Below are 24,709 nucleotides of genomic sequence, written 5' to 3' on the forward strand. Positions count from 1 at the left end.
TAAAACTTTCCATCCTGTTTGGTCAAGTTACACAATTCAGTTTGCCATTATCAACAATGAAAGGGAGGTTACTGATGCATTCATGTATTCATCTTGTTCATAAACCAGATCATCTTTCTATTACTGAAAGCCTATTATAGGAATAATTCTTTGAGCTGCAACATAAACATATTCATTTTTTTAAACAATTGAACTGAAAGGAAGCGGAAAACAGAAATGATCCCTTTAATGCTTTAGAATAAACACGAATCTGATTGTCTTTGTTACCGTAGTAAAAGATGAAGTATATAACAATTCATTTAAATGATTAAATAATGATTATTTTTTTAATATAGACAAAGACTACATGAGATGAGAAAAAAATTTGAAACCCAAAACCAGTATGACACCAATGTTACATTCATTAAAATGGCATTAGACAAAATGCTTGTAAAATGTTGTGGGATTAAGCTAAAAGTGTGTCAGGACACTCATCAGAGGAACAAGTATCAGCATCAGAGAACCACACAGACAAGACGCCTCAGATACCTTCACTTGTTCTGGGACCCACTTATCTGTGAACAGGAAATATACAATGCAGTGATATATGATGCATTCATGACAGAAATCATCAGAAACCTTTATTTACAAATGATTAAAATAAATGAAATGTTCACCTGTGTTCCCTTCAGACAACACCAGAGGACCCATGGATATGGAAGCACTGTCATGGAAGTCCAGAGACCTGCCCTCTCTCCGCCGGTGTCCAGAGGCACAGTCCTAATAGAGAAAAGAACAAAATCCAGCTGTGCGAATCCCTGTTAAATATTGCTGAGCAAACATGAAATAAAGGAAAGTCTCAAGCAGACGGCAGAAAAAACAAGCAGCCTTACATACCAGCCTGATCTCATGAAATGCATATCTATAGCACGCATTGTGTTTATTGTGCAATTTTTACGTGAAAATAAGTTTTTACGTGCATATGATAGACAGTTTTCACATGCATATGATACACACTTTATTGCGTGTAATACCCATGTACCCCACACCACTAATCCTACCCAAACGTATAATACGCATGTACCCTATACTGTAAAGGGGTTTACAGTGCGTATCATATGCACCTAAAAACTAATTCTCACGTATAAATTGCACAATAAACACAATGTGTGCTATAGATGCATTTAATGAGATCCGACACTGAAGCATTTGATCTTCTAATATAGAGCATTTGACGTTCCAAAATAGAATTTAACAGTCATTTTTAAATATTTAAAAGTTATAAATTACATTTATTATCAATTACTCATTATCATTATGCAAGGTTTTGTAAACTCACCGTTGAGCAGCGATTGCTTGACAGAAGGCAAAGGTGAACAGCACAGTGCAGGTAAAGCTTAGTGGAGTTTGCAGTGAAGATATTCATCCCAAAGGTGAAACGGCTGGATGTCGAGACGCCGTTCTGCAGCAGATCCACTGTGTCGTCATTTGGATTGGGACACCTGAGAATATCAATAATGACAATCAACAAATCAAATTTTTTTCTTTCTTTCCACTGAACAAAAATTGAACCCTGTGCTTTTGTCTTGAAATCATGAGAGATAAAGTATCTCAGGCAATCCTAAAAAAATCCCTGCTTTACTCTGAAAGGATGAGATCCCAGCGGAGGCTGTAATCAGGATCATTCACAGGTGTAGCCCAACACGTGTCCATCACCAGGGCAAACTGGCGGCTGTCGACCCCCTCAACACGAACTTCCACATGCATCTCCTGGTCGAGCTCTGCATCCACACGACCAGTGAAGGGCCGGGTAAACTCATCATCCTGAAATGGAATCATCCGGACCCGATATCTGCTTTTACCAGCGGGAAGAGTCTTGTGCACAATGCTGATGAAATAGAAAAAAATATATATGGGTAAAAAACTGTTTTAAGAGAATACCATATATATTTGTAGCCATGCTACTTGTTTTTTATAGATTTGTTTTCATGCTTAAAGGATTAGTTAGTCCAAAAATTTTAATTCTATCTTCCTTTACTCCCATGCATGCCATTGCAAACTATTACATTCTTTCTTCCATGAAATACAAAAGGGGACATTTTTCAAGGTTAAAAAAAGATGCAATAGCAACATCATTAAAATAATCCATACTCATAAATGTTCTGAAGTCATACGATAGTTTTGTTTAAGGAACAGACCCAAAGGCATTACTTAATGAAAATTTTGACATGCGCACTAGATCTCTTTGGTAGTTTCATAAGAGTTGATGAGAGAAGTAGTGATGTCCGAATTGTATGTGATTTCTTTTGAGTCAGATAATTTGAAGGAATCTGGTTCTTAAAAAAAAACTGAATGATTCGTTAATGAGTCTGACTAATCTGATTCTTAAGCTCCTTACACAAAGCTATGGCATAGTTTAGATGACTTGTAAAACAGTACATCTTTGCATCTTTTTTGAAGCTTAAACGTCTCCATGAGGACTAATTGCTTTACAATGTTTTATTCTTCTACAAAACAAATAAAGACATTAAGGTGAGAAAATATCCATGTTTTAGTTGAACTACTGCTTTAATAAATAAGGCTGATAAAGAAGTCTGAATTTAAAATTGACTCACACCTCTCCAGTGGGTTGATTTCCACATTCAATGAAAGTGTTGGTGTTTGAGGATAAACACAGCTGAAAGAAAGCTTCAGGATTTTCTCTGACCTCTGTGTCCTCAGAATAAAGTTATCATAGATGAAGTGGGTGCCGTTAGCCTGTGGACAATAAATATAACATTTTGTTATTTAGCCTAGATAAAATTCAAGGTTTTTGAAAAATGTATTAAAGCAACATTAGAAACTACAAAAAGTTGCATCAGTCAAGTAAAATAATGGTAGGTGACATTAATGGTGGAGAATGTGGGCACAGAAGAAGCAGTCAAGCAAAAGAAGTGGACAGCATCCAGTGTGTGTATTTGTTTCTTTTCTCATTTGATTTTGTTGCAGTTGTCGTTGCTAGGAAACACTGTTTTGTTTACTGTGTTTACCTTAGTGAATTCGTGTGCTAAAGTCACATATGTTATTGTGCCATGTTGCGTGTATTTTCAGTTTCGTTCTGTTTAATACTAAGGTATGACCAGTTGAATTCAATAACGACGTATCAGGCAAGTATATAATTGATTAGTATGCCATGGCAGTGGATGTGGCAGCCCTTGTGTGAAGACCGAAGTGTGTAAAGACCAGCGAGTCTACCTGTGCGAGTCCACCAAGCAAGGACACCGACAAGGCACTTAAGTATTGCTCTTTTTTCCTTCCTCTTATATACAACTTCTGTTTGTTTTTGTGACCTTTCTTCGCTATGTGCTTCCAAATCCCTACCATTACTAACACTCATAAATCATGTGTCACATGTTGAAGGCAACGCAATCCTAACAAACTACGTACTTTCCCTGTGTCCTCCAGTACAGTGATTCTCAACCAGTGGGCCGCGGCCCTCTAGTGGGCCTCGCAGCGCCATCTGGTGGGCCGTGTAAGCAGTGGTAAGCTACCCACAAATTAATTTGTATTTGTTTTTTTAATTGACAAATCTTGTTATTTTCTAACTACCTGATTGTTCTTATGAATTTATATGATCAAAAACACTCAAGTCAAGTCATGATGCATTATCTAAAAGCTAATTTATGTTTAAATATCACAACACCAATCATGTCACAACGTCAGATTGAACGTTTGTTCGATGAGATGCAGTAACATTACGTTACTGTTATATGGATGGTTTTCTGAAAAGAAACACAGATGTGGGAGACAGACCTGTGCAAGCAAAAGTTGCTAAGTGTGTGGTGAGAAAATATGACACTGAATACATTAAATTTGTTTTTTATAAAGGCAGGTACTGAGACTAAAGAGGGTCGCACACCAGACGAGCGCAGCGCCGTGTCGCGTCTAGGGGCCTGTTTACACCTGGTTACTTCATGTGTTTTTACTGATCAGATAGATATCTGATTTATCAAAACGATTCCATTTACACCTGGTCACATAAATGTGTTTTTGCAAAACGGATATAAATCCGATCTTCAATTCCCGCGCTATATGCAGATTTAATGGAGTTCACGTCACAGAAATCAACAGATATGAGCTGCAATTTATTGATCATCAGATCTTATTTCAAAATCAAAGATCACAATAGGAGAGAATGGCAATGGCACATGGTAAGATCATTTCATTTCTTTACTTTTAATGAAGATGATTGTGTGTTAAAGGACAAGTTCAGTATTTTACACTTAAAGCCCTGTTTACAGATCGTTTCTGATGAAATAGAACGGTTAAGATTAAATTTTGGACAAATGCTGCTGTCCCGAGAATTTTAGGTTTATTTTGCTTTCCCCAAAACCTCCAGAATGGTTGCATGGGTGCACTGGAACAGTCCTTCCTAAAACGCATTAAACTTTCGTTTACAAAGACGTGAAACTCACCGAGTGGTCAGGGGTGTTCAATGATATGCTCACACAAAAATCGCTGCAAAAGATGCTTTCGTAGTTGTTATCGTAGTTTTTGTCCAACTCCATTGACTTGCATTGGATGTGCTGTGAGGTTCGGTATTACTCCGCCGCCGGAAACTGAAATGGGGTTGTTTTCTTCTTCTTCTTCGTGTTTTTTTTTTTACGGCGGATCGCAAACAATGAAATGCCAGTGGTTTGCTTGCAAAGGTGCATTATCGCCACCAACTGGGCTGGAGTGTCTATTATTCAAGCTCTCAACGGAAGAATGTACGGGTGTGAGACGTTTGGAAAAATAGGTCCATAGTTTTACAATGAATGGTAAAACACCTGTTGGAAAGCATCTTTTGCAGCGATTTTTGTGTGAGCATATCATTGAACACCCCTGACCACTCGGTGAGTTTCACGTCTTTGTAAACGAAAGTTTAATGTGTTTTAGGAAGGATTGTTCCAGTGCACCTATACAACCAGTCTACTGGTGGAGGGGAAAGCGAAATAAACCTAAAATTCTCGGGACAGCAGCATGTGTCCAAATTTTAATCTTAACCGTTCTATTTCATCAGAAACGATCTGTAAACTTGTCCTTTAAGCGTCTGCGACTTTCTTTCACTTTGATTTGCGATAGTTGCGATGTTATGATTGTACTGTTGCTACAATTAAATACAATCGTTGCTGAGTCTGCTGTCTGAACACTTTACCTCAGGACGTACATTAAATTACTTAATTGAGAATCTCACCTGAAAATCCATTAATTTTCTTCCACACAGATGATTTCTGTAAATTAATATAAAACTAAAAGTATATTGCAGCACAGGGTGAAGTCAGTATATACATTAACGATGATTTGAGACAAATATAATGTAAATTTAATATAAACTATGTAAATGGCACTCTGTGGCGCCGCAGAATTTTGAATAGGGCCCTGAGCCGTAGCTGGGCACCGCGGACAGACACACTTCTATGAGTGTGTGTACACTCATTCAAGCCAGATGATCCGATGTTAGCTGTTCACATCTCTGCCTGCCTGACAGACATGTCTTGCAGGATGAAGGACCAACACCTTTAACTCAACCTTGCGAAGACCGAACTACATGTGGTCTCAGCCAACCCAAAACTTCATAACAACTTCAGCTAGGTTAATCAACCATAACTCCATCCAGGACAGCCAGGAACCTTGGAGTTATGATTAATAATCAGTTAAACTTCACAGACCACAACTGCTTGGTCCTGCAGATTAGCCTTATGTAACATTAGGAGGATCAGGCCCTTCCTATTTGGAGCATGATATACAACTCCTTGTCCAAGCTTTTGTTCTATCCAGACTGGACTATTGTAAAATTCTATTGGCAGGTTCTAGGTTCAGGTTCAATTCTATTCTATTCTTTTTCATCCACACTTGACCCATTAATTCTAACATTTACTATTTTATATATCTATTAAAACTGTGCTAGACTAACTGGGATTAGTCACAAATTTGCTTGTTCTTTTAGGCACTACAAATCTGTGGATGGTGTACAGTGCTGGTCAGAATTATTTTCCCCCTTGGTAAATATGATCAAAGATGGCTGTAAAAAAATGAATCTGCATTGTTAATCATTTTGATATTTTATTAAAACAATTATCAAAAATGTAACCTTTCATTGAAGTAAAATAATTGAAAGTGGGGGGGAAATCACATTATGAAATAAGTGTTTTTCTCCAAAACACGTTGGGAACAATTATTTGCCCCCTTTTATTAAATACTTTTTGCAACCTCCTTTTTCCAAGATAACAGCTCTGAGTCTTCTCCTATATTGTCTGATGAGTTTGGAGAACACCTGACGAGAGATCAGAGACCATTCCTCCATACAAAATCTCTCCAGATCCTTCAGATTCCCAGATCCATGTTGGCGCTTCTTCTCTTCAGTTCACTCCACTCATTTTCTATAGGGTTCAGGTCAGGGACTGGGATAGCCATTGCAGATGCCACCTCTCAAACTTGCATTGCTGGTTTTGACAGCGGCGTACCCATATAGAAAATGAGTGGGCTGAACTGAAGAGAAGAAGCGCCAACATGGATCTGGGAATCTGAAGGATCTGGAGAGATTTTGTATCCGGTCAGGTGTCTCATCAGGCAATATAGGAGAAGACTCAGAGCTGTTATCTTAAAAGGAGGTTGCAAAAAGTATTTAATAAAAGGGGGCAAATAATTGTTCCCAACGTGTTTTGGAGAAAACCATTTATTTCATAATGTGATTTTCCCCCCACTTTCAATTATTTTACTTCAATGAAATGTTAGATTTTTGCTTTTTTTTTAAAAAATATATATATATCAAAATGATTAACAATGTAGATTTATTTTTTACAGCCATCTTTGATCATATTTACCAAGAGGGAAAATAATTCTGACCAGCACTGTATTTGAATAGATCATATATAGTTAAACCTACCACAAGATTTGTACCACAGATGTGTTCATCATTATCAAAGAGGAATTCCACTCTGCCATTCCGGACCGTTCCTTTGCAGCTGGGATCATTGAGGTGTAAGACATCAGCTGGAAAACCAGCCTCAAAGAGCTGACAGCGAGACACAGACATGGAGCCAGAGCTGCTTTCACAGGTTTCTGAGAAATCTGAGAGAGAAATACAAATAAAGATAATTATTGACTGAAAAAAAGTATATTTCACATTTTGATGTGGAATGATACCAACCAAAAGAGTCAGAATGTGGTTGTGGTGTATGATGGTCCTTTTTACATAAGAGCTCAGAATAGAGATCTCTCGCATCTAAGAGAAGCACAGATAGATGAAATTTAACACAAAGACACACTGAGTCATGTCCCAGTAGCATCTGAGAGAGAAGAGATTAGATAAAACTGTATTAATCCCTAAGGAAATTACAATGCTGGAAAGTTGTTTGCTTACTATTAACACTGAAACCAAATTAATTTTACAGAAAAAAAAAAAACATTTAAAAAAAAGAATAGATAGATAGATAGATAGATAGATAGATAGATGATAGATAGATAGATAGATAGATAGATAGATAGATAGATAGATAGATAGATAGATAGATAGATAGATAGATAGATAGATAGATAGATAGATAGATAGATAGATAGATAGATAGATAGATAGATAAAAAGATAGACAGCAGTACAATAAACAGGTTAAGTGAGAAAAAAATTTAAATCTAAGACTTCAGCCCAAAAAAATCTTATTTTTCTTTTCTTCACCTTACCTCTGCTCTAGCTTGTTTCCTAATGTAGCTTTCTAAGAAACCTGGCATTGTATACTGAATATTGTGGACTCTTGTAACGGTCACCTAATGATAAATACTATGTGCTTTTAAGAAGACTTCTTCTATGGTGTATGTTATTGTATGTATGCACACACAGGTAGAGAGAATGCTTGACTGAAGAGAGAGATGGCCGCTCTACCGCTGACTGCTGTTACATTATACTGATGTGTTCATTTCCACTTTGAATTGTCGCTTTTATCAGAGTGCTTTCTTTTTCCTGTTTATACTCAATCTTTTACATGTATATGAAGAGTATGCTTATTGTACGAACCATCTATAAATACATGGGACTCCCAGTTGGTTTGCCTCCTGTTTTTCAGTTTTCATCTGGGCAGACTTCAAACCATCTGACAGATGTTACACTCTGTTACAAACTGTTACTGTACATTACCAAAGCATGTGAACCTATTATAGGAGACCTCCAAAACAAACTTAGGAACATTTAAAATAGCATAATATGGGCCCTTTAAGTTTTGCTATGACTTTTTCTATACCCTTGTGTAATGGGTCAACAAAAGAATGTTATAAAGGAGTCAAGACAATACTTTACCAGTGGTTGGTGGAGTAATGGATTCTGTGGTTGAGATTGTCTCTGTTATTGTAGATGCCGATGGGATGGACTGGTTTGTGTATTCTGTCATTAGGAACATTTTATATCAACCGCAATCATTTTCAAAATAAATGACTGAAATACATATGAGTAAATGCTTTCCTACCAACACAGTAAGCTCCGCAAAATATTGGCTTGACAAACTCATAAACGTAGTAATTTCCTGGACAGGCTTTGACTCTTATAGGGTGGGATTTGTAAGTACAGCAGCCATTCCATGAGGAGACACAGACCTGACGGGTGACCACTCCATCTTCCAGCTGTGGGTGAGAGCCGTTGAGCCACAGTGGGTCACTAGTGCCACACATGTACTGATTTACACATGATTCTGGCATCTGAGCATTTTGACCATTGTTGAACACCCTGTACCAGCCATTCCACTCCACATTATAATCACACATGCCTAAGTTATGATGGTCAGTGGCTCTCCAAGGCTCATCCAGACTGGTATAGTTGTAGCAGGGGTCAACACTTGGGGTGGTGAAAGGTACTATAATGAGAAATTAGAAAGAGAGCATTGTATACTGAAGATTAAATGCATCCAAGTAGAAGATAAACTTTAACAGGTCTGCACAGGTAATCATGTGAAAATATACAATACAATTCATGATAAACACGTAAAATAAACAGATGAATATACCTGCACAATATACAGGAGCTGGGATTGAAAGAGTTGGTCTGGTAAATTTGTAGATATAATAATTTCCAGGACAAGCTTTGACTTGGATCGGGGCGGATCTGTAGCGACTGCACTGTTCATTACGGGAGCCGTAAATTTCACGAGTAACAACTCCATCTTCTAGCCGAGGATGAGAGCCACCAAGCCACAGAGAACTATAACCTCCACATGACATGTAAGACATACACCACTCAGGCATCTGAGCACTTGATTCATTGATGAAGAGTCGATACCAGCCATCCCATTCTACAAGAGTGTCATCATGTCTATTTACATATTCATTTGTATACCAGTAAATAATTGTGCCTCTCCTGTAGTTATTGCATGGGTCATAATCTGTTTTAGTGAGAGATCAAAACAAGGAACTTGTGAGGCCTAATTTGATTAGTCAAATATAGTAATAATCATCATGTATTTTAGCCATTTGTACTTTACATGACATTACTGTGTAGTATGATACAATCATTACAAAAAAAATTACAGTTATGGATATTTTTAATATTGTATTCATTTATATTAAGTTAAGTCAAGTCAAGTCACCTTTATTTATATTGCGCTTTATGCAATATAGTTTTTCAAAGCAGGAAAATTATTTCAGACATTAATTTCAGCTGTAAAGCAGTTAAAAAAAATAGTGGCATTGTTCATCTGAAGTCAGTTCAGTGTCGATTCAGGTCCGTTGCAAAGATCATAAATTATTATGTTTGTTCCTTTAATCTAAAGCAGTTCTGCAGTAAACAGCGATGTCATCGTCCAGCTCAGTCAGTTCTCACCCAATAGTGTCAGGGCAGTCAAATATAATATATTAAATTGTATATACTATATACAACTTACTCAATGTGATGTTGGATCCAGGGATTATATCTAGATTTGTAGTGAAAAACACCTGTGATACAGTGCTGACATCTATAAAGAAGGAAATTCAAAACATGAATGAAATCATTTTGAAAGGTTTTAAGGTCTCTGTGAAAATCACACTACCTGTGCAGTATCCCGAACACCCAAATTGTGGATTCACAAGTTCATAGACATAGTAATACCCTGGACACGCTTTCACTCTGATGGGTTTTGTCTTGTAATCACAGCAGCTTCCCAAATGATAACTACCACAGACCTCCCTGGTCACCACTCCATCCTCTATCTGAGGGTGAGGATCATTGAGCCACAGATTGACTTCTGTGTTACAGGTGAATGAACTAATACAGGTCTCTGACATCCGGATGTCCATTCCATAGTAGAAAAGCCGGTACCAGCCATTCCAGGAGAAAGAGTCATCACAAATGTTATCTCCACTTTCATTGTTGGCTCTCCAGGGACGATCCAGAGACTCATAGTTGTAGCAGGGATCACTGATGATGCTTTGGAAAGCAACTGTTATGGACAAAAGATATCTTTGTAAAATAATGTTAAAATGCTGACAATTTAGTTTTAGCCCTGACTACAGAGACACTGGGATAAGCTCCAGCATCCCTGATACCTTGTATAGGACAAGCAGCTAATTTAGTTTTTAAAATTGTACCTGCACAGTACATGGGCCCTGGAGCTGATATGATGGGTTTGACAAATTCATAGATGTAATAATCTCCTGGACAGGCTTTGACTCGGATGGAATTAGATCTGTAGCTGCCACAATCACCGTTCCAATAAGTTCCCACGACTTCGCGGTTCACCACTCCATCCTCAAGTGTTGGATGAGAACCGTTGAGATACAGTGCAGTTTCTCCACCACATCCCACATTACTCACACACCACTCAGACATCTGGGCACTTTCTCCATTCAGATACAGCCGATACCAGCCACTCCATTCAACAAGGGTATCATCCTGTCCATAGTACTGATATCGCTTTTGCCGTATGTCTCTCCAGGATTCATCAAGAGTGTTATAATCATAGCAAGAATCAGAGATGGAAGTTGTAGGTTCTGAGAAAATTAAGACAAACAAATAACAGACATGTGATGATTCATACTCATTCTCTGCACTTAAAAAGTGATTTTCTCCCTAAGTATTTTCCTTACTCTTGCTGGTTTGTACAGTATATCTACATTAGACTTGTTATTGTATCATTTTTTTTTTTTTTTTTTTTTTTTTTTTTGTAGAGCAAGTATTTGTTTTTTAAAAATACTAAAATCTTAGCCTGGCAAGCCAGACCTACATCAAGATGTTAGGTCTGGCAACTCACCATTGGCACGGCTCAATCTGAGGGGCGGGATAAACGGTTGTCTCTCAAAATCCCTCTGCATGCAATAGGATAGCGCTACAACCAATCAGAGCAACGAAGAAGGCTAGTTGGTATATTAAACTTTTGCCGTATCCAGTCGGCAAAACTCAGAACACATCTTCCTTTTTTAAGAATGTCTTAAGTGCCGTTCTTTGCTCTTTTCTCAAAGAAAAACTTAACTCCAAGTCCTCCAGAGTCACGGCCAAAGCTGATTCGAAAAACTGTTCGCCAGCAGCAGCCATTCTTTGTTTTCAAGTAGCAAGGAACCGTCGCAACTCTGTCGTCATTATGTTAAGCCCGCCCGCCCTCCCTACTCTATACACGATGTGATTGGCCTGACCTGAGTTTGTTTTTTCCAGCTCAAAAGTCAACGGAGAGTTGCTGGACCACACTGGCTGCAAAATAAATTTTGCTGCCGCTAGGGTGCGTCTAGATTTCTAGGCTAAGTGTCTTTGAATACACCTTAAAAGTAAAAGCTTATGATAAAGTGAAAATAAGGAATTATTTTGACAGTTATTGTGTGTTTGCTGGAAAACATGTGATTTTAGCCGTCCCATCTACTATCAGCTCTCTTTAGATGGTTTTTAGGTTTTGCTGTTCCTGCTCTGACCAGCCAACGCATTCTCATCCTAGGGCGTCATATACTGACGCTTTTGACATTTCATCTACATCCAACGCACATGGCACCCTTTAGCGTCAATATGAGACGCAGATAGCTTTGTTCGGATATGGGTAGGTTTAGGTCTGGGGTATAGGTTAGACCGCTAGGAGGCGCCTTCTGGCCCATATCTATCTGCGTCTCATATTGACGATAAAGGGTGCCATGTGCTTTGGATGTAGACGAAATGTCAAAAGTGTCAGTATATGACGCCTTGGGATGAGAACGGGCTGGACCAGCAGGTGAAGTCTGGTGTTACTGTTCTGCTGTCAATCATGGATCATCCCACCTGTCACACCGCCTATTTTACCTGTTCATCATTACCATTTCATTATCTACCTGCATATACACCAGAGGGTATTCCAGTTTACGCATGCACATGGTGAGTACATCAAGACATTATCAATGGATCACCGATTTCACAGTCAATAGATCACCAATTTCAGCTACAACCTTGCTTCATTTAGTATGTAAGAACTGATTTTCCTGTTAAAACAAAACTCACCCTGCAATAACGCCATAAAATGCCCCCTGGACAGCAAAGACAGAGCACAGAACCTTGTCCTGCCCAAACTTATCTCCTTGTCCCTTTGTTTGACTTCAACTCATCCCCCCTCTCCCTCCTCTTCTCCCTCCTCAAGTCACTGAAAGTTAAATTAAGAATGTCTATATATCGCATATGGTGTATCTTGTGAATGTGTTGTTTTTTCCTTTTCATGTTTGGTATCATTTTAAGTGTCTCAGTGCGATTGGTAAAATGGTCTTAATTTCATTGCAGTCATTGGTTTAATGAAAAAGATTGAGAACTTAGGAGAATCCTGTATCTCCTCTCTGGCTGATATCTCTTTACGATATCTCAAGAAACCAGGTGCTACCCCCCTGGGGTACATGGATTGGCCCAACCAACTCTAAACAACATTTGTTTAACCCCTTTTGTTCTGGTCTGGTATTTAAGGCGGGGGAATAGAACACACTTTGGGAATCTTTTACCAGGATCTTTCCCCCACAGTAATGTTTCAGTATTTTCCCGTTGGAAGGTCCTGACACATTACTGTGTCTTTGTCAGGAAAACATTACTTACTTTTAGAGTCATCTTTGAGTAAATTATGTCAGGTATTTTTGAATTGGCTTTTTATAATTTACTTCTGTAATTGGCATGATACACTTTTACCTGACAAATAAATGTTAACCTTGATTTATTCTGCATTCTTCTGAAATCATTATTTCCAGTAGATTAATGTGTAGTCTGGTGTTTCCGCAAATCTTTGTCCAGGATAGATCAAACTGAAGGCACTATGAATGGAGCATGGAGCACATCTTAGAAGACCTTCTGATTTCTGACTATCTCCTGACTTAGCATGTTGTATGCTGCAAATATTATAAAAAATTACGCCTATGAGTCTGTAGTGCGCGACTGCATAGGGTAAAATACTTGCACTGCACCCTCTGACTATTTCAGGACTGGCTAGTTTGTGATCGTGAGCGCGCAGTCGCGACGTGACGTCTCAAAGCGACACTAGGTCCGTAATGAACGAATAATTGAAAGTATGGGATAATCAGAATAATCAAAGATCTAAATTAATTCATAATCAATATTTATGATTATTTTCTAATCAGAAATACGATCTAAATTTGATTATCATTTGAAATTGGAGTCAGATTACGCATAGAGCTAAAGTAATACTAAAACTAAGTTCCAATAGATTAAGTGAACTTCACTGGAGCGCTGAAAAGACATACATGCTTTAAACCTTCGCCAGGCCGTTGGTTTCCGTCGTTGGGCCAATGGGTGGTCCTTACAAGTATATACAAAGCCATTATGCAAATTAGTCCCGCCTCCACTAACTCACACCAGCTCAGAGATTCATTCGGTCAGCTTTACTGAGGTAAAGTCCCTTTCTATATCTTGTCTTTGGGTAAATGCTGCACAAGGGCAATACTGGAAATACTGGTTTAATTCAGCCATATACTTTGAACCAGAAACTGACTGAAGTGGAAGAGTATCGCTCTGTATTATTTTTGTATTACTGTATTACTGTAATTTAACAATGTAATAATTTAAGGCAGAAACAATGAGCTCTTTTAAGAAACAAATATGTGTTTGTTAATAAATGATTATGACATATAGAAAATTATAGCATTGGTGCAGAAAGGCCAACGCTATCTCACGACCAATTCGTACGAATTCGTACGAATGATAAAAAGTTGGCTAATTCGTACTAATTCGTACGACCTCACTCGTACGAATTTGTACGATTTGTCTAAACCCACGTGATGGGTAGGTTTAGGGGCGGGGTCAGGGGTAGGTCATTCGTATGAATTCATACGAATTGGCCAATTCGTAAAATATGTACGATTTTGCAAAAATCGTACTAATTCGTACGAGTCAGGTCGTATGAATTCGTACGAATAAGCCACCTCGTAGAATTTGTACGTTTTCCCGTGAGATCGGGCTCGAAAGGCATATAGTTCATTATAACATTGTAATGTACATCATATACATAATTGACCCACTATATTGCTAAATGTACCCTGTAGGGAAGTGGGTTTTGATGGCCCTCTTCCTGGACAGGGTATGGTCCAAGATGGAAAAAATAAAAATGATGGCCCAACACAAATGCTCTATGGTGCAATATGATGTTTTATTTATATAGAGGTGCACATTATATACAAGTGAGTCCAAACCTGTATCAAAATAATAAACTCTTCCACCGGCAAAAATATATTAAATAAACAAAATAAACAAAAAAATTATAAAATGTAAACACGTATCCACAATGCAGTTTCACAGAGGAAAACTATCAGATTGACTTGTTTGCGAAACCACAATTGCACGCTCATGCATCGGCCTACCAAGAGACCCTAAATAAATACTCAGACACTTTTTTATACTTTTGGCTCCTCCCCTATTGGAATATGAAATTTTACAGTGTTGAAGTAGGCTACTACACAAACTCGCACCTATTATCAACATCCCTATTCTTATAACATTTCCCACATCACAGAACACATAAGGCTTGTTCGACTTCATGCAGCGCTGCACAGACCGATCAGCGGCTGACTTGAACCAGTGCATGCCGGTTAGAAATGTTGTCCGACTTTTCCCTCAGCAGTCAGCACACAAGAAAAAAGAGAGAAAAAGCATGGACTTAGTAATTACGAAACTCTGATATGGTTGAACAGGTGAAACAGTCACAAATTCCTCTGGAACTATAAAAACTATGATACTATACTAACTCTTCTAAGGAAGAGAACAGCATTGACAGTTGATGGTTTCAGCGTATCCTCCTCTGATTGCGGTGTTGTGAGCAAAACAGTTTTGTAAAATGATATATAATAAAATAAAAATGATTCATATATCAATTTACAAAATGGATTTGCTCATGTGCTCCCACGCGCACTATTTCGGTCACAACACAGCAATCAGAGGAGGATGGTGGTGCTTAAACTTTGCACGTTCTTTCTCTCTTGAGTGCTTATATTTACGATCACAACAAGGCAAGCACACGGCACGCAAACTATATGTTGCCTATAGCCCATATCATTTTTATTGGTTACAAACCCGAACCCGGCCTGAACCCGAGGCTATTCATTAAACATGAATCCGAAACCTGTGAGTTTTTCGGGAAACATTCAACATACATATGTGAAATATTTAAACACACTATTCAAAAACTGCTTAGATTTTTACTTTAAATTTCAGCAGTCAGAACATATATTTACTTTTACGGCTCCTGAAATATACCCTATGGATGTAATTTCTACCACAACTTTGCAACTTTACAACAAAAACAAATAAACACAAATATGTACATGTATATATGCACATATCCACATACACACACATACATACATATACACACATACATACATACGTTGGTTTCACCCCTGCTTCAAACCACACAAACCTGTTTTCAAATATTTATGAAGGACTTGACTTGCTGGATCTGCTGTGTTTAATTAGAGGTTGAACCCAAAGGTTTGACACCTGTGGAAAAGATGATTTATTTGTAGTAACGTTTGTTAAAAAGAATGTTTGCACCTAAATGGCGGACGATAGTAAACGATCATAACTTTCAGCATGAGCGAAAATACCACGATTGCGGCAAAAATATGAGAAGCGACGGATGATAAACTAAATCGATGTTTTAGGACATGAATTCGCCATGTGTGTGGTGTTGAAAACAGCTACGCTAAAAAGCACACGTGTGACAGGCCTATAATCACCCCGCTCACGTGTTAATGTCATCTAACAACATTTCTTTAGCCATCAGCTGTACAAAGAGCATCTCATGGTGTATTATCAATAAGAATTTGAGTCAGACTCAGTTTTAAAATGCTTTTATTATTAATTTAGTGAGAAAATGATGTTAATATACAGTACAGTAACAGATACTGGGTTAAACCTGTGATCAAAATAATTCATAAAATTATGATAAAAAGAGCAATAAGCCAAAGTGCATTCATTTATAAATGTTGAAGTAATGTGAATATATACTAAATTGTCATTTTCATGGTCAGTAGGAGCTCTTGAGAAACGCGATACCTGCTGATAGTACTGAAGGAGCTTATACTGTATATGATTGCTGTGATAGGCGTCGTATTCCTATAGGTAGACGTGGATCAGCTGAGAGTCACTGATGCAAGCTTGACTAACATGACCTGCCAGAACTAATGCTATGCTTGATTTCATTGTTATTGGAACGAACATATTTACATACAACTCATATTGTTAATGATATGAAAGTAATTAAAACATTGAAGCATTTAATTGTTCTTGGAACAAATGTTTAAATTGTTAAACATTTAGATTAAATTAGATTAGATGTTAGATGCTATATATTCATGAAAGTCATCCAGTCTTTGGAGCATAATCTTGAGGACCGTGAATTTAGAGGTTCTGGCTCACTAATGGTTGTATGCACGTCTTCTTTAAAGTAGACGATTCTGTATGATTCTGATGCCAAAGGTGGTTCCTGTGGCATCTGATCCACTGGGATGTCAGGTGTCACATTTAAATAATCAGGGTTCAGGTTCAGTATATTGTTTATGGTCCTCAACTTCTCTCTCTGCCTCTATTTTGCCCTCATCCATATAAGACTCTTTTTTTCTTGATCCTTTTGGCCAAGTTCATCAGTTGACAGGTGTTCTTTTTTGCCACTGAGTTTTCTTCTTTGGTAACTAAAAACAAAAAGAAAACTACCACTACTACTACTAATAATAATAATAGTAATAATATAATAATGGTAGGTGCCTGTTATAATCACTCAGTTTTCTTGCAAAATAGAGCCGATTGAATGCATTGTAACAGTGTTATGATGCAATTACTACTATATATAGTATTATAATAATGTAAGCTCACGCACGATCGGCTCAAAGTCTGGCATCCGACCAGCGCGGGCAGTCTCTACGTGTTACTGTCTTTTCTCGAGGCAAAGTATTTTTTGATTAAATGTAATACATTTTAATATGTATTCTCTCGTTATTTCATCTGACTCCATAAATGAAAAGGTTTTAAGGATATCTGTGCATCATTAAATGTGAGCGAATGTTTGACAATTCTTTTTAACTCTTTAATGAAAATAATGTCAAAGTCAGTTAGAATAATCAAATGTAAAAATTTATTATGTCAGGTAAATGTATCCGCGGGGAGATCCTGAAAGACGTTCGGTCATTTCAGTGCTCTCTTTCCTGCAAGATGGGTTGGAGTAAGGGCTGTGTCCTCCACCCTCAAAATGATGTTGCCTCTATTTTTTCTATTGATGCACATCATGATGCAGTAGCATGGGAAGCACGTCCTGATCGCCAGGTTCCTGAGGGAGCAAAGGATTCTGCCTTGTGCCCCTCTTTATCCTCTTGGGCTTATCTCTGGTGCTACTGCACTGCAGAGACCGCCCCAGGGCCACTGCAGGCAGTGAGTTAAAAATTCTCTTGCTCGCATGGTCTCCACTAGAGGGTAGAAACTTGCTCGATTTCAGTCAAGGAGTTGTGCCTGGAGTTCAGACCGGCAAACTCACCCGCTGAGACCCCGGCCTGGATATGTGCCTGAGGTTCCCACCTCTCCCTAAAGGTGGGACCAGATGGTGAGCCTGCAAGTGCTGGCTTTCTCTGTCCGTCCCCACCCACTGAATACCGAACTGATTTTCAAGCGTTTTTTTTCCCTGCAAAGGTCATACATGTAGCTATGATACAGGACACATGGTTCGGCGTATTTTAATATTCATAGTGGGCTTAACAGTAATATAATATTCTGATATATGATTTAAAGTGACCAGACGTCCGAGATCAAAACTGGGAACGTAACCCCTGAAAACGGGGAAAAAACTGGGACATTTCCAGTTTGACTATCAATCTGATTGAAAAATCTAATGTTTGTGTCTTCAAAAACAAAACGGGGACAGAGGTAGTTTTTTTCTGTATTTAGCCTGGGACAGGCAACCAAAAACAGGGACTGTCCCCTGAAACCAGGGACGTCTGGTCACCATATGATATGTGATGAAGGCTATGATAGGTATTTTGTAAATCACACACTATCAATGTTGTTCCAACCCCGTAAGACTTTCATTCATCTTCGGAACACAAATTAAGATATTTTTGAAGAAATCTGAGAGCTGTCTTACTTCCCCATAGGCTTCTTAAGGGACTGAAACTTGCTGGCCCAGAATAGTTATTAAAGACATCGTTAAAATAGTCCAAGTGACTACAGTGGCTCAACCATATGTTTATCAAGCGACGAGAATACTTTTTGTGCGCAAAAAAACAAACAAAACTAACGACTTTAGTGGGCTGTGACGAAAACTGAGTGATTAACAGGCACCTGCCATTATTATATTATTACTATTATTATTAGTAGTAGTAGTGGTAGTGGTAGTTTTCTTTTTGTTTTTAGTTACCAAAGAAGAAAACTCAGTGGCAAAAAAGAACACCTGTCAACTGATGAACTTGGCCAAAAGGATCAAGAAAAAAAGAGTCTTATATGGATGAGGGCAAAATAGAGGCAGAGAGAGAAGTTGAGGACCATAAACAATATACTGAACCTGAACCCTGATTATTTAAATGTGACACCTGACATCCCAGTGGATCAGATGCCACAGGAACCACCTTTGGCATCAGAATCATACAGAATCGTCTACTTTAAAGAAGACGTGCATACAAGTTTGTGCAGCGCGTCTGTGTTGCACGTCACACGCATCACACACATGATCAGCGTCGGCCAATAGTGAGCCTACGTGGTGATGTGCAACACAGACGCGCTGCGCAGTTTTACTAAGTAAACACACTCAGGCCCACGGAGAACATAATGAATAGTGGAATAAAGTCGTTAGTTTTGTTTGTTTTTTGCGCACAAAAAGTATTCTCGTCGCTTGATAAACATATGGTTGAGCCACTGTAGTCATCTGGACTATTTTAACGATGTCTTTAATAACTATTCTGGGCCAGTTTCAATCCCTTAAGAAGCCTATGGGGAAGTAAGACAGCTCTCAGATTTCATCAAAAATATCTTAATTTGTGTTCCGAAGATGAACGAAAGTCTTACGGGGTTGGAACAACATGAGGGTGAGTAATTACTGACAGAATTTTCATTTTTGGATGAACTATCCCTTTAACTGTAATAACGGAAAATAGGATACAATTCATAACAAGAACAAACATGCAGCCCCATGCGCTTGATCTGCAATTTTCAATGTCTAGCTTCACAATCAATGGAAAATGCAGTTTAATTTTAATAAAGTAGGCTATATAGTCCTATATATAATCAATAGAAACAATATAGGCTAAATAAATGGATAGTCCTGCAGCACGGATTATTATTGCAGATAATAACAAATAAATAATTATTCATAGGCCTACTTGTTAAAAGGGCTTTGTGTTTCATTTATTTGGCTAGTCTACTGTCATCTGTCAATAATAGAAAAAAAAAGAATGAACAAATTAATTAAAACGAATTGAATAAATAAATAATAATATCGACGCACATGCTTTTCTGTCTCATTATTGCAACATCTCTCTCTAATAAATGCATTAATAACTGCATAAAGCCGGGGACACACTTTAAGGCCGGTTATAATTTGATACTTATGACTGATCATGTCCAAACGCGTGTTCAGCGCGTTCAGTCTGTGTTCAGAGTCGGTGTTTAAAATCTGCTGTGATGAAAACAGTCAGAGAATGTGTCAGCTAGTCGTGTGTCCCAGCATTATTCTGCTATCAGTGGCTCAAACCTCCGTTACTAACTCTAAATGACGTTTTGGAATTAGCAACGGAGGCATTGGACTAGATGCGTAAGAAATTAGTCCTACATACAAGAGCATTTTAATGACAAAGACTTTACAAACGTCTTGAAATACATAATCTGAACAATGTTTCGAGGTGTGGTAACTGTAGTATAAGCGGAATAATTGACTTCAGGCCGTTGAATTATTAGAAAAATAATGCACACCCGCTTCGCGTCGTGACCGCATTACCACCTCGGGTGTGCATTATTTTTCTAATAATTCAACGGCCTGTCGTCAATTATTCCTTACATATTATATTAGAGGTTACTTGAAGCTTTTTATATTTGTCTCTCTCTGTCACACACACACACACACACACACACACACACACACTGTCCTACCAACCCGTTCAAATTCCCATTGCGTCAAAAACTGAAGCATGGTCAAGTGCCAGACATTTAACAGCCACAGAGAAGACGTCGAAGGTACTCCTACGCGTCACTATATTGTCACTATATTGACGAACAAGGAACTCCATTGATTTCAACGGTTTGCCTTATGCGTCAGATTAAGACGCAAAAGGCAAATTAGCCTAGTATAATAGGCCCTACGTCATCGCAATTTTCTAAATCAACGATCACCATTGAAATCAATGGAGTTCCTTGTTCGTCAATATAGTGACGCCTAGGAGTACCTTCGACGTCTTCTCTGTGACGCGAAAGGCACTTGACCATGCTTCAGTTTTTGACGCCCTGGGAATGAGAACGGGTTGGTCCTACCACGTTCTTCTGCATCCATCTCCTCCCAGCCCTTGACATTTAACAGCCCCCCTCCCAACACACACACACACACACACACACACGAAAGCTTTGGATGAGCTAAAACCCCTGAAAGAGGACTGTTTTGCAGAGCTTCTTTCTCATGCTGTCTTTCTGCAGTTCAAGAGAGGTGAGACTGGCAATCTAGTGCAGCCTTAACTTGAGAAACACAGACACAACCAATGACAAGAAGTCAGAATGATGGTTGTGTGTCTCCTCAACTCCTTCAAACTGTGTCTCAGCGAGAGCGAGAGACAACAGCGACCGAGTTCCATTACCAGAGAGATCATTTTTCACAATGAGTGTTTTTAGGATTCAAGAGAGGCGACTTGCCTTTCAGAGGGTGACAGCCTCAGCACTTCATTGTTGTGTGCAGTTATGTTCCGTTTTGTCACGTTGCAACAAAGTCGTCAGCTTTCATGCATTCCACGTTGATGCTGCGGTACGGGCTGAGTGGATGCAGAAGATCCGGAGGGATGACGATGACTACGCGTTTCTATGCTTTCTATTACTGCATTTATTTTGTGCAATTGAGATGAGTAAAGACCATCTGTTTCATAAATCATTATCTGTCTGGTGTTTATAAGCAGCACATAAGTATTTTACTACATGTAAAATATACACACAATTAACTATATTAAATTGTTTGTGGTACCTACAGTTAAAAATGTAAATGTAAAATATGTGATGATAATATTGATCGACCAATTGATGTAAGTAAGTGAAAATACACTCACCTAAAGGATTATTGGGAACACCATACTAATACTGTGTTTGACCCCCTTTCGCCTTCAGAACTGCCTTAATTCTACGTGGCATTGATTCAACAAGGTGCTGAAAGCATTCTTTAGAAATGTTGGCCCATATTGATAGGATAGCATCTTGCAGTTGATGGAGATTTGTGGGATGCACATCCAGGGCACGAAGCTCCCGTTCCACCACATCCCAAAGATGCTCTATTGGGTTGAGATCTGGTGACTGTGGGGGCCATTTTAGTACAGTGAACTCATTGTCATGTTCACGAAACCAATTTGAAATGATTCGAGCTTTGTGACATGGTGCATTATCCTGCTGGAAGTAGCCATCAGAGGATGGGTACATGGTGGTCATAAAGGGATGGACATGGTCAGAAACAATGCTCAGGTAGGCCGTGGCATTTAAACGATGCCCAATTGGCACTAAGGGGCCTAAAGTGTGCCAAGAAAACATCCCCCACACCATTACACCACCACCACCAGCCTGCACAGTGGTAACAAGGCATGATGGATCCATGTTCTCATTCTGTTTACGCCAAATTCTGACTCTACCATCTGAATGTCTCAACAGAAATCGAGACTCATCAGACCAGGCAACATTTTTCCAGTCTTCAACTGTCCAATTTTGGTGAGCTCGTGCAAATTGTAGCCTCTTCTCGTCCCATTCTCCTCTGACCTCTAGCATCAACAAGGCATTTTCGCCCACAGGACTGCCGCATACTGGATGTTTTTCCCTTTTCACACCATTCTTTGTAAACCCTAGAAATGGTTGTGTGTGAAAATCCCAGTAACTGAGCAGATTGTGAAATACTCAGACCGGCCCGTCTGGCACCAACAACCATGCCACGCTCAAAATTGCTTAAATCACCTTTCTTTCCCATTCTGACATTCAGTTTGGAGTTCAGGAGATTGTCTTGACCAGGACCACACCCCAAAATGCATTGAAGCAATTGCCATGTGATTGGTTGATTAGATAATTGCATTAATGAGAAATTGAACAGGTGTTCCTAATAATCCTTTAGGTGAGTGTATATGCGCAGAATTGAGAAAATTGTATTTATGGAGATAAATTGTAGCCTATCACAGGTCAAACGAGTGAATGTTCGCGGTGCATTTTATGCAAACAACTCTAATAGTAGTTGTAACTCTATATTTACTGTAGGCATAATTGTCATTGCGTATGTGTATGCAGCATAAGTCAAATACAATCTTCTGTTCGTGAACAGTTGTATTTCATTCATTAATCTGACTATGCATCCGTGGATTTAATTGCCATTGGCTCGTGTGATAGTAATATGGATCTTAGTAGTATTTTAAGAGATATAATTGATTCTATAAACAAATATAAGAGATCATTTTCGGCTTTCTCCTGCTCCCTGCACCGGGTCGTAATGCGAAACCGGAAGTGTCTACCCCCACACTCGCTGATTGAAAATCCAACATGGCGGCCACATGCAACTAGCCTATTGGACAGGCCGGCTCTGCCATCAGGCTCAAGTTTTGACTAGTCCCGTTTTGAACCCTATAGCCTATGGGATATTTGGTTTTACATTAAATTCAAACGAACTGACAGTCATTTTTCAGAAACTCATAACCTGTTTGACGGCATTAACATTGAGTGGAACAAAAGTGACTCTTCCTGTAAAAAGCAAAAAAGCAAGTTGGGAAAAGCTGTTCCAAGTTACTTTTTCTACAGTGACCAGTGATTTGTTATTAAAATAGTCAACTTAAGACCATTAAAATACCGCAGTATATATATATTTTTTTCAGCAGTGTATAATTGCAGCTCAAATTATTCATAATATATATTTCTTTATATAATCTCAAATCGAAATGTTCTGCATGAGATTTTTTAAATAGAATTTCTTGGTAAAGAATGGCAGTGTTAATATAAAACAGAGACCGCGTTTTTTTTACAGTGTGTTCAGGGGACAGGCAGCTAGCGGATAGTGAGGAGATGTTTGCTGTATGTGACAAAAAATGTTTTGGCCTAAAAAACGCGTGGCATCGCTTATAGCACCTTTAATTAAGAATATTTAATGATTTAAAAATTTATGCTACCTACAGAATGACATCCAAAAATGACAGACGTGAATTATTCATACAGCATGTCTATAATTTCTACAGTTTTAATGGAAAACAAAGGATGGAAAGAGGATAAATTAAAGATTAGATGAAGTGAAAGAATGATTCTACCTGTTGTTTGTCCAGTGCTTATTTCACCTGTCAAAATACACAATATATGCATCATTTATTATTGAGTAAATATTCAGTCATTTTACATGACAAATTATAAAACACTCACCATTAATCAGCAGCAGCAGTGAAACACACAGTGAGATCAGAAACCTCATTGTGACGAAAGTCCTACACACATACAACATACAACATTTTGTTATTTTTACTCTCATTATTGTGCATATTTGTTAAAAAAAAAAAAAAAAAAAAAAAATTATTACATTAATATCAATTTAGAGCAATCAAAGCCAATGGCATTCAGGGTAATTTGGTAAAATGAAGAGAAAATGCAGAGAAATAACTTTACCAGCAGTCAAACTCCGGGAGATTCAGAGATTTTCTCTCCAGCAGCACAAAACAACACTGAACTGTAGCTCTCACAGTTATTTAATGTTCAACTGGGTGGAGCTTTACTGTAAGTATAGAACCGGAATGTATTTTTTATGTGACATGATGTATGTGTAAGCAGCCTACTTTGCATCTAGGTGAATGCTATTTGTCTTTCTCAGTTTGTGTAAACTGTAGCAAATTATCTATATTTTTATATATATATATATATATATATATATATATATATATATATATATATATATATATATATATATATATGGTGTATACTTTTTTCTTGATTTGCCCCAAAAGAATGGAAGTGAAATGTGACAACATGCGCCATAGGTGGGGCACATTGTAAAATGTGAAGGGCACATTGTAACATGACCGTATGACAGCTTCTAATGTTATCTGATCTAATCAAAAAAATATACAAGATAAACAAA

At 38.2% G+C, this 24,709-nt stretch overlaps 1 protein-coding gene across 1 annotated transcript; it reads right to left on the bottom strand.

The window, feature by feature from the left end:
- Positions 1 to 364: 364 nt before the first annotated feature.
- On the bottom strand, positions 365 to 24,306 carry LOC307146845 (uncharacterized protein). The gene is made up of 15 exons (XM_079851155.1): positions 24,241 to 24,306; positions 24,001 to 24,062; positions 23,892 to 23,918; positions 10,548 to 10,949; positions 10,010 to 10,399; positions 9,863 to 9,934; positions 8,990 to 9,364; positions 8,456 to 8,839; positions 8,290 to 8,373; positions 6,887 to 7,071; positions 2,597 to 2,736; positions 1,622 to 1,867; positions 1,319 to 1,481; positions 657 to 759; positions 365 to 554 (listed from the first exon to the last, which is right to left on the bottom strand). Exons 2-15 carry the CDS (start codon positions 24,047 to 24,049, stop codon positions 451 to 453), a joined length of 2,724 nt encoding a protein of 907 aa, XP_079707281.1. The 5' UTR covers positions 24,050 to 24,062; positions 24,241 to 24,306; the 3' UTR covers positions 365 to 450.
- Between the last annotated feature and the right edge of the window lie 403 nt (positions 24,307 to 24,709).

Source organism: Squalius cephalus, assembly GCF_949319135.1.
Source record: "Squalius cephalus genome assembly, chromosome: 19".
Taxonomy (NCBI): Eukaryota; Metazoa; Chordata; class Actinopteri; order Cypriniformes; family Leuciscidae; genus Squalius; species Squalius cephalus.

Bases quoted from the DNA above. Each gene is read 5' to 3' on its own strand.
- LOC307146845 (XM_079851155.1), bottom strand. From the start codon at position 24,049: ATGAGGTTTCTGATCTCACTGTGTGTTTCACTGCTGCTGCTGATTAAT. The intron at 8,840-8,989 runs GTATATTCATCT...TTCTCATTATAG, and splicing joins AGCTCCTGTATATTGTGCAG to TACCTTTCACCACCCCAAGT. The intron at 7,072-8,289 runs GTAAAGTATTGT...TTTCTCTCTCAG, and splicing joins CATTACTCCACCAACCACTG to ATTTCTCAGAAACCTGTGAA.